Here is an 11,075-nt window from a genome sequence, read left to right as displayed (position 1 = left end):
CCAGTGGTGTAGTGGTTGAGTTCGTGCCCTCCGCTTTGGTGGCCCAGGGTTTGCAGGTTTGGATCCCGGGCATGGACCTGCACACTGCTCATCAACATGCTGTGGCAGGCGTCCCACATATAAAATAGAGGAAGGTGGGCATGGATGTTAGCTCAGGGCTAATCGTCCTCAAATAAGTAAATAAATAAAAATAAAAGTGATGCTTCCACGTGTTTTATAATAATACTGTCCCTGCAGTGGCACAGAATTTTGGCATGACACTCTAAGAATTCACTTGGAATTCGCCTTTGTGATAGGGTACTTGCCTGCAGAAAGGCAGTCCTCAATCCAAAGATGCTGCCTGGGAAAGGAGTGGTGATATTAGGTGGATGCTAAGAAGGCGGATACAATTTTTAGGAATTGCCAATCCGCTCTTGGTTTCCACCTCTACCTGTTTCACCGGTTTGTGTGGTAACATCTTACTGAGTGGAGAACCAGTACAATTCTTTGTTCTGTCCTAGAAAAATTGAGAACTTTAGGCATGAAAGTTTATGTCTGTGCCAAAAGCTTGCAGTTACATTCTAAGGTTTAAATGAACTCTTGTAAAGTGTGCTGTGATGTGTGTGTGTGTAGAAAGCTGCTATAAAATAACAAAAATATTCTGCTTGGCTGCCAGTATCTCTTTTCACATATTGGGCTCTGGTAAACCTCATTTTCTTTTTCACTCTTTCCATGAGATGGCAGTAGATGCCCAAGAAATAATTTCCAAAGGGCTGGTGGAGGGCAGTGAGAGGGGCGTTTTTTCCTTTCACTGGGTTGTTGGCAGCTGAGCTGACACACACACTGAAGGTCTTCCATTGCGGGTGGGCATAGTATACATTTTATTTTTTCCTGTGTGTGTGTGTGTGAGGCCGGAAAACTTGCCACAGGCCACCTGTTTAATCCAGGTTCTTCCTAGGCATAGGGTAGCATCTTGCCAGCTGGCAAGAAAAGTCCCTAGTATTTTTCCCAACTATCAAGACTTGATATAAGCTATGGAACCGATTCAGGAGAGCAGCCAGCATTGATCTAGAGATGCCGCGGCATCTGTTGCATACATTCGTGGAGATGGACGAGAGCCACTCGCTGGTGGGGAATGGCCGCCGCCACCTGTGGACTAAAATCCACAGCGCGACCTGCGATCAACCCACAAGTATTTACGGATTCCTTCACCTGTGCCTAGCACCAGATCGGAAGCCACACGAAAAACAGGAGGTGGCATCCTCCAATCCTTTTACACTAGAGAACACAAAACACACAAACAGAGAAATAAGTGCCAGCCTGATAAAGTGATAACTGTGCGGTGAAGATGGTAAGTCCTGTAGGCATTAAAGAGGGGTCAGTGGGGTACGAAATGGACCAAGTGTTACTCTTTGCGTAGGGGGACAGAGAGAAGGAGGGGAAACAGCAAGAAGGGGTAAAAGAACTCGCGGGGGACGACTGTGGGAATATCTGGAGAAGTTGGGCTAGAATTTAGAATTCGGGAGGGGAGAGGAAACGGAGGGAAGGGCGAGGCCAAGTCCAGCTCCGCGCGGACCGCAGCCTCGGAAAGGCCGGCTCGGCGGACCCTTCTCCTTTCTTCGCTTAGGCCGCGGGCGTTCCATCAGAGCGGAGCGTTTCGGGCCAGCTTTCTCGCCGGGGCTGTCTCCCGAGCGCTTTGGCCACGCGGTGGAAGCCCGCGCCCCGCGCGCCAGCTGCTGCGGACTGTGCCCAGGCGGCCGCGCGGCCCGGGACGGCCACCGAGGGGGCGTGGCGAGGGCGGGCCGGAGGGGGCGTGGCGTGGGCGGGGCCGCGTGGGCGGGGCTCTCCTCTCACCCGCGCCCGCCGCCGCCGCAGCCGCCGCCTCCACCCGCCCGCCGCGCGGACCAAGGGAGCGGGGTCGCCGCCGCCTGCCCGCCCGCGTGCCGGGGCTGCGGTGGGCCAGGATGTCGGGCTTCCTGGAGGAGCTGCTCGGCGAGAAGCTGGTGACGGGCGGCGGCGAGGAGGTGGATGTGCACTCGCTGGGCGCCCGCGGCATCTCGCTGCTCGGGCTCTACTTCGGCTGCAGCCTGAGCGCCCCCTGCGCGCAGCTCAGCGCCAGCCTGGCCGCCTTCTACGGCCGCCTGCGGGGGGACGCGGCGGCCGGGCCGGGGGCCGGGGCCGGGCCGGGGCCGGGGGCCGGGGCGGCGGCGGAGCCCGAGCCGCGGCGCCGCCTGGAGATCGTCTTCGTGTCCTCGGACCAGGACCAGCGGCAGTGGCAGGACTTCGTGCGGGACATGCCGTGGCTGGCGCTGCCCTACAAGGAGAAGCACAGGAAGGTGAGCGGCGCGGGCCTCGTCGGCGCCCCCGACCTGTGTGCGCAGCCCGCGCGCTCCCGGGAGCCGGGTCCTCGCCGCCCACCGCCCGCCCACCCTGCTGCCCTTTCTGCCCCCTCCTCCATCTTTGCACGCGCTTCCCCTCCTGTCCCTCAGCGTCCCCTGCCTCTGCCCGCCCTCCATCCCAGGACCCCGCGGTTGGGGCTCCCGCGGCAACTCCTCGGTGCCTGTGCCAGGCCGCGCCCGCGGGGGAAGTTTGACACCCCTCGGCGCCCCGGACCCCGGCTCGCGTCCCGAGGAGTCGAGAGCCCCATCCCACACGCTGGGAGCCTCGCGTAGGGGGTGGCTGCTCTCGGGGGTCCCCACTCCGTGACTCCCACCCCCGGCCGGAGGCGCGGGGAGGGGCTCTCTTCCCTCGGCCTCTAGACTCCCTGCGGATACCTGTAGTGGGTGGGGGAGGGCGCTAGCCCCCTACCCATAATGCTCAAACCAGGAAGTTTCCTTTCTTTCCGAGAGAAATCTGCTTTCCTCGGGCCCCTTGCCCTGTGACCGGGCGCCCGGAGGCCGAGGCCGGGGTCAGGCCGCCCGGCGCCTTGGGGAGGCGGCCGCTGACCGTGGCTTTGGGCGAGAGGGGAGCTCACGCCTCTCGCCTTCGCCCTCCCTCCGCCCCCCGGGCTGAACGAGTGGCCACCGGGGAGCTTTTCATTGTGTGGCTGACCAGCGATCCTCCCCCGATGCCTCCCGGGCACGGGAGCAGCCCCTCCTCGCGGATCTCGGTTGCTTGGTTGGTGGGCCACTGTCGTCTTGGCACACTTAGAATTAAATGCTGAACTGGTCCCCTAGGTGCAGATTGACCGGAAGAACGAGGATTTGGGGAAATTTATACTTCGCTGTCAACTTCTCATTCTTCCCAGTTTGTTGCTGAAATTAGTTTGGGTTTTTGAGTATCTCTTTTGGGTGCAAATGTCTGTTTTAATAAAACAAACTCAGGAAATTTTGTTATGAGTCAAAACAGAAAGTTTTGGACTGCTCTTGCTTAGTTAGTGTGTCAATGCAACGTTGGAATCCGAATCTCAGTTTATGGAGTGGACAGGAGAAGGGCTGTTCCGGGCGGTTCGGTTCCTCTGGGGAGCATGGTAATGCTATGCCATGTGTTTCATTTATGTGTACAAAATCTTGCTGAGAAGCATGATTTAGATTTAGTGAGAGCAAATGGCTTATACTGTGACCCCAAATGTCACAAGTAAATCATCCCTTCCAAAGCAGGTACAGACTTAGGATTTAAGGTATGAAATACAGTTTAACAAATACGGTTTGTGAAGTTAACATTGGCTCACGAACCACACAGAAGCAAAACTTGGCATTTAACTACTTTTTAGGCGATTTTGCCCGTATTTGATTTATATGCTTGATAGTGTGTGATATGGGCAGCCAGTCCTTTTCTGCTTTAAAATATGGGAATCCTTTGTTTTCCTTGCTGGCTGTTTTTATGATCCTTTCGGGGAGGAGTAATGTTCAGAAAGTGATTTACCAAAAAATGTTTTCATTGTTACAGCAAGTTTCTGTTGTAGACCGAAGTCTCTGTAGAATAACGTCCTTACTGGGCAATACAAATGATTTCTGGCTTTTGAAAACATACGATGATGGTAAAATATTACAGACTTAAGGCCTATTCTTGTGTTTTTCACAGTGAGGGATATAAATCTGCTGGATAGTAAAAATATGGAGCAAATTGAGATATTTTGCAAATGCTTAGAGCTTTTTCTCAAAAAAGGAGAGTATTTGATTTGACGTGGGCCATGCCTGGTTCTCTATGCCCTGGTCAGTCCTTTTGCATGAAAAAAAATGTTTTGTGGCCCTAGCCTGGACCTGCTCATTCCGCCAGGATGAGAGTCTGGATGACGTGAGCAGACCCTCATTTGAAAATACACTTGATGCTGTGCCTGCCCAGATCATGGTGGGTTAGCATCTCAAAAACTTACTTTTTGCTCAGAGTTTTTCTGACACGTCCACTAGTTCACTTTGTTCTTTAAAGTAAGGACAGTTTTCGAGAAGGTAGTTTCCGCTCCTGGATGTTCATGAATAGGCCCCTCAAGATCCGATGCTGTTTTATTCCTCCTGGTAATATCCCAGATAAAAAGACTCCAGCTGTGTTTCTTATGGAAAACGTACTCTTGGAAATTACAAGAGCAGTGTACTCACTTTGAAAGGAACTGTTTTCCTCCTTGAAACCAAAGGGATGTAGAACAAATTCCTTTTCTGTAACTTTGAATTTTTGTCTCCCTTGTTTGAAGTTGGGGTGCTTAGAAGTCTGTGAGCTTGTGATGCGAATTCTCTGATAAAAACAGTGAAGAGCGCCGGGCACGCCTAGTTCAGGGTGCTGGCTGGCTGGATGCTCACCTCCTTGTTGATGGACCCTGTTGATTTTGTTTCACCAACTCTAAAAATAGCTTTAAAGAAGAGAATTTGGGGGGCTGGCCTGGTGGCCAAGTGGTTAAGTTCTCGCGCTCAGCTGTGGTGGCCCAGGGTTTCACCGGTTCGAATCCTGGGCACGGACATGGCACCGCTCATCAAGCCACGTTGAGGCGGCGTCCCACATGCCACAGCTAGAAGGACCCACAACAAAGAATATACAACTATGTACCAGGGGGGCTTTGGGGAGAAAAAGGAAAAAATAAAATCTTTTTTAAAAAAAGAAGAGAATTTTGTTTTACACTGAAGGGAAACCAAAGTTCCAGATTACTAATTTTTTTATGTTCTCATTAACGTTTGTTCTTTAAAACCATTTATGTACTTCTTCCCAATGGGATAACAAAGAGTATGGTTCTAATTTGTTATTGGCTGGCATTTCTGTAAAGAAAATTGAAAAATTATGGTGGGGAAAGAAAATGCCGTGTGGTATTTCTTTTTTTGTCTTCTTTTATTAATTTCCCCTTTATGTAGTAAGAAAGTCTGGGGATGACCATGTCTGTTAAGCCTGCCCTTTGCCTGGCTCCTCTCACCTTGATTGGAGCTCTGAGAAAACACGAAATAACAGAATTCCAGCATCTTTAAAAAAAAATTATTTACGGAAGGTTGTCCTGTTTCTGCTTGCTTTAGTGGTAGGTGCAAAAGTAATTGGAGCTTCATTTTTTGGCTTCCAAGCACACACATATAAATAGCTGTATAGAAATTGTAATTAGATGATAATAGAACTTTGAGTGCGTTTATAAGAGCAGTTTTGCCAGGAAACATATAATTCTGAAGTTAAGGCAGTTAGACTTGTTTTAATAAGTAGGTTTGTTTTTTGTTTTGTTGGTAGAGTTTTTTCAGATTTCTGGAGAGAGAAGATGTGATGCATAGTTGGAAAGTGGTGAAGAGTTAGACTTTTGGAATTTGATCTATCCCTTTAGATTACTATAAGTTACTTAGTTGTCAAAACTGGAGAGTTATCTCCAGGATCTGCTTCAGCATCATAGAGGAGAGCACTGGTTTTGGTTTTAAAGCCGGAGGACTCAGCTATGCCTGGGCTGGATGCCTGATGGAAAACATTTGGTCAGTGCGGGTGCTCTACATCAAAGGGCGCAGGACCGTTGGTCTTGCGCTCGACAGGTTTGCTGGGGTCTGGCTTGGTCCCAGAACCTCCTGCCTGACAGAAAGGGGAGGAGAAAGTCGGAGTGGGAGGCAAGCAGTGTCAGGGGGCTCTGGTCCGGTATCCTTGGTCTACCTGCTCCAGCCAGGGGAAGTGAAATCTTCCTGCTACGCTGTGTGAATTGCTTGTCTGGGTGGTTCTTCTGGTTCAGACTAAATCAGAGAGGCTTGGCCTAGAATTCACTTGAATCTCTTTGGATGGGGCCAGATTTGGTACCAACCCAAACATCTCTTCCACTTCTTCCTCCGTCAACTCTAAATACCCTGGCCACGCAGAGAATAACTTCTGCAACACTGACCGACCACTTTCAAGGTGGCAAAAGATGACAAAAAGGCATGGCTTTGAAAACTGGGGTTTTCTGCCTTCTGCATAAGGAGCCTGGACCAGCCAGGAGAGGCTCCCTCTGTTGCCTGTTTTTTCCAGGACTTGGATCTATCTAATGAAAGACAACGGTCCACTTAAAGTAATAAGAGCAATTTTCCTTGAGAGGCTTTTTCATCATTCCATTATTTCTAATGTCTTTTTTAATCTCATTTTTCTTTGCATAATGAAGTTGTCTAGCGTAGTGGCTGAAAATCAGACTCTGGTCCATCTGCCAGTTCAGATCCTGGCTCTGCCATTTATTAGCTGTGTGACCTTGTGCAAGTTACCCTCCATCTCTGTGCTACAGGTTCCTCATCTATAAATGCCGGTGATATTAGCACCTGCCTTACAGGATTGTTGTAAAGATAACATACACATGCCTGGCATATAGTATGTGCTCCATAAGTCCTAGCTATTATTAATTGTTAATAAGTTATCATGAAGTCTAGTAATTCATTTCACAGTGTGAGTCTTTGGAATGTATCAATTACAGAATTGCAAAACTGTGGTGAGGTGTATTGTTTAACTTTTCAAACAAATGGTTTTTACAAGCAAACAAGGGGATATGGTGAAGGAGTTGAAAGAATTGCCTTAGAAGAGATTGTAACTGAGGAGAAAGACCTAGAAGAATGAAACAAAAGCAAAAGAATATAAAAAAAATACTTTTCCTTAAAGTACTGATGGTATTGATCTTTACTGAGCTCCCTCCTTATATTTGCCAGCGAAACCTGAGACAGCAGATCGATGAAGTGCGGGCAGGATAAAGGGTAACAACTTTAAGATGGTGACGCACCCTTCTTGAGAGAGATTAATTATGTACTTGGTGATCATTTTGTGGTTTGCCAAAGCTATTAGGTGTGTCTTCCCCTGATCCTGGCTGCTTAAATCTGGGCAGCGTGGAGGTTGCAAGGTTGCTTCTCTTTCACGTGGGAAACAGACGGTGCCCCAGCTCAGGAGCAGTGGAAACCTCACCCCCTAACAGGGAACCGCCTCCCTCCCCAGCTCTGGAATGCTGTAGGATGGGTTTGCTCAGACTTGCGGGCTTCATACCCACCTAGCGGCACAGGCCGGACTAACTGCTGGCCACAGCTCTTGCTGATTGTTTCTCTTCTGGGCTGGGTTGGGCTGTGGACCAGAGCACATAGGAAAGCACTGGGGTTTTTTTTTTTTAAAGATTTTATTCTTTTCCTTTTTCTCCCCAAAGCCCCCGGTACATAGTTGTATAGTCTTCATTGAGGGTCCTTCTAGTTGTGGCATGTGGGACGCTGCCTCAGCATGGTTTGATGAGCAGTGCCATGTCCGCACCCAGGATTCGAACCAATGAAACACTGGGCCGCCTGCAGCGGAGCGCGCGAACTTAACCACTCGGCCACGGGGCCAGCCCCAGCACTGGGTTCTGAGGTTAAGATCATTGATTTCATTCTATTCCAGTTTTTTGTTTTTCCCACCCTCTTTTGATCACTCTTCCTTTTACTGGAAGGTCTTGTTTTAATATCTGCACAAATCTGAGAAAGAAGGCTTTGTGTTATATACAGCCGGGCTGCAGGATGAACAAATCTCTGAGTGTGTGTGTGGGGGTCTTCTTTTTTTCTGACGGGATGTGGGGCTCCAGGGCTCCAGCTAGCCCCATCCTGAACTAGACTGGGCTCCTTCCCGCATGACACCGTTTCAGCGGGAGAGCGTACACTTGGTATAGGATGTGTTTTCTTTCTTCGTGTTCAGAAGTCCCAGAGGTACTCAGTGTTAACCACTAGGGTACTTAGTTTTCTGTATTTCGTTAATGTACCATTATGCTTATTCAAAGGCACTCAAAGAAAATGGCTATGAATTTAGAATCTTTTTGCTGATCCTGACTTTCATGAAGCTCTTGCATACTGTCGCTTTATATCTTGCCATTATTTTAAAAATAAATAAGAGTTCTTGAGTCTCAGGAGTCATCCTTTTTTTTTTTATAAATGGTTTTCCCTTTTTTTTTCAAAGATTTTATTTTTTTCCTTTTTCTCTCCAAAGCCCCCCAGTACATAGTTGTATTTTCTTCGTTGTGGGTCCTTCTAGTTGTGGCATGTGGGGCGCTGCCTCAGCGTGGTTTGATGAGCAGTGCCATGTCCGCACCCAGGATTCGAACCAACGAAACACTGGGCCGCCTGCAGTGGAGCGCGAGAACTTAACCACTCGGCCACGGGGCCAGCCCCATGAGTCATCCTTGATTCTCGTCCACCCCTCACATCCAAAAGGCACTGAGTCTTGTTGATTTGGTTTCCTTAATAGCTCTCAGCTCTGACTCCTTCCCTCCACCCTTACCATCACTGCTTGAGTTCAGGTTTCTTGTGGACCACTGTGCACCAGCAGCCGTCTCCAGGGGCGCCTTGCTTCCAGTCCTGACCCCTGAAATGATTCTCTAGACCAGAGCTGCTCAAACTGTCTGTAGTCAAGGATCACTTTTGTTTTGTTTTGCTTTGTTAATTTCCAATCAGTCACACCGTATGGCTCTATTATACGTGACTGTATATGGCTTGAACCACATGCAGCTCCCCACTGAGTTGACAACACACAGACTGGCCTCTGTCCTTTTCAACAAGATGGGCACATTGATCATAAGCTTGAATGTTGCTGGAATGTCAAGCTGCTGAAAACGTTTCTAGGTGTTCCTTTCAACTTCTGCACTTGCCATGATGTAGACCAGTAACAAACAGCTCACGGACGAGCGCTGGGCTGCAGACCCACCTTGAACAGCACTGCTCTGTTTCCAGAATGGAATGACAGGTTCAAAAACACAACTTTGATCTTATCATTCTCCTGCTTAAGAATTCTTCATAGTTCTTCATAGCCTCTGGGGTCAAGTCCAGACTCTAGAGCGTGGTCCCCAGCTGCCTTGTCTGCCACCTGTGCGGTGTTCTCTCTCTCCTCCCATCTGGCTGAGTTTGGAACTTCTAAACTCAGTTCTGGTTTCCCTGCTCCAAGAAGCTTTCCTGCTTTTCCCCCTCCAGGTGAGATGCTTCTGTGAGCTTCCATAGATCGTGTGCATGACTACCTAGCACTTAGCCTTTTTTATTTTATTTTTTTCTTTTTCATTAGACTGTAAGCTCCTTGAGGACAAAAACCAACCAAAGGGAGGGGAAGATGCTCAGTGTTTCAGTGCTGAGAATTGCATAATATGATCACGGAAAGCAGGCGTGTGACTTCTAGGTTGGTAACTTGAAAACATGGTAGTTTCCACATTGTGTGAGTTGGAATGTGCACTTTCACTATTACTTAGCTTGATTTTAACATTTGCTATTAGAGTTAGGCCTCTTTTGAATTGTATAATTGTACGTACCCACAGTATGTACGTGTTTCTGTTTGTTTTTGTTTCTTAATAGGTGCTTTAAAGAGCACTTAAATGAGCAAGTGGATGTGTAACTCCATGGCCCTGTAATTCTGTGCTCAAAAATAGGAAAAGACTCAATTCTCCTTTTTTGAAATGTCAGAAATCTTAGTCCGTTAAAAATAGTCTCGTTTCTGCAGACCTATCATTTCATCCTTGTATATTTCACAATTTGTGTTTCTCTAGCACCTTTCTTCCAGGGAACTCAAAATGAGTTTATAATATGTCTTCCCGCAACTAATAATCAGTAGATATTAAGCATTTTAACTTTGCAAAGTGTTCTAGTTGGAGGATTGAGGCAGAGAGAGCCGATGGTTAGATCAGGGTCGCAGCAGTGGGTGAAAGGGCTCAGGTGAACTCCCTTAAATTCACCATGGTCTTTTCTGATGATGAAATCGTATCTTAAAAAATGTTCACATCAAACATTCTCCAGGGAAGAGGAGCGAGCAGAAAGTTCTTTTCAACGAATAGCTTTCAGTGTGGATTCACTCTAGATGTGCGTAGAGACTCTGTAGTAAGATCGAGGTAGTTTAACTGCTTAAAACATTTGCTGTTGCCTGGAAGACGGGAGAGCTCCTTTTCTGTCGCTACCTTTCCATGGTGGTGGTGGTGGTGGGGGGGAGGGTTTCTAAGGGCCTTTTAATGATTTGGCTTTTTTTAGATCAGCCGGTGAAGTGGCCCCAACTCCCCTTCATCCCATGCAAAGCCTGCGGGCTGCTTTCGTGGTTTTGTTCAGAGACAAAATCGAACTTCAGGTGTCCTGCCGAGATCCTGGGACTAAATCAGTCCTCCCTTTTATGAGGTTTTCAGAGACTGCTGTTCTAACTTCCAGTGAAATCTCAAACATGTGCTCTCTGCTTTATGACAAGTAAGAAGTGGAGTAATTGAAAGTTGCCCGAGTGCTGTTATTCTGGAGTGAAGCCCTGTAATGGAAAGTTTTGTTCTGTGGCATCTGTGATTAAAAGCAAACATAAATTTTCTGCTGCTTGCTGGTCATAACTCTTGGACCAGATATACAATGTATTTTTGTATGAACTGTGCTTCAGAAAACCCTTTTTTTTTAAAAAAAAAAAAAAGCAGTTGAAGCTTAAAGTTCAGCATTCCTTTCTGTTACATCTATCCCCCGCTCCCCATTAGATTATTTTGATGCAGACACCAAGCACAGGTAAATTCAAGTACTCTCTCTACTTACTAAATAATGCCTTTATCTTGGATCTTTGTTGCATAGTCATAAAACAGGGTGTGGTGAGTTTTGCTGTCAGAGGCGTAGGGTTTCCTGCTTTGTTTTCCTACGAGAATTTTATCCAGATGAATCAATTTTACAGTTTTTTTTTATTTGTCTTTTTGGGTCAATATCCCTGGGATAAAAATTGGAATGGATTTAGTGTGTTTCAAATCAGAAGAC

General features: G+C 47.9%; 1 protein-coding gene across 1 annotated transcript in view; it reads left to right on the top strand.

Annotated features, from left to right (window-relative positions):
• The first annotated feature begins 1,820 nt into the window (after nucleotides 1-1,820).
• NXN (nucleoredoxin) overlaps nucleotides 1,821-11,075 on the top strand; it is a 138,254-nt gene continuing 128,999 nt past the window's right edge. Inside the window, exon 1 of the mRNA XM_044745453.2 lies at nucleotides 1,821-2,315. Coding sequence (XP_044601388.2) covers nucleotides 1,944-2,315 — 372 coding nt within the window. The 5' untranslated portion in view covers nucleotides 1,821-1,943. The remainder of the gene's footprint in view (nucleotides 2,316-11,075) is intronic.

Source organism: Equus asinus, chromosome 13 (genome assembly GCF_041296235.1).
Source record: "Equus asinus isolate D_3611 breed Donkey chromosome 13, EquAss-T2T_v2, whole genome shotgun sequence".
NCBI lineage: Eukaryota > Metazoa > Chordata > Mammalia > Perissodactyla > Equidae > Equus > Equus asinus.
This window is presented reverse-complemented; position numbering and strand designations above follow the sequence as displayed.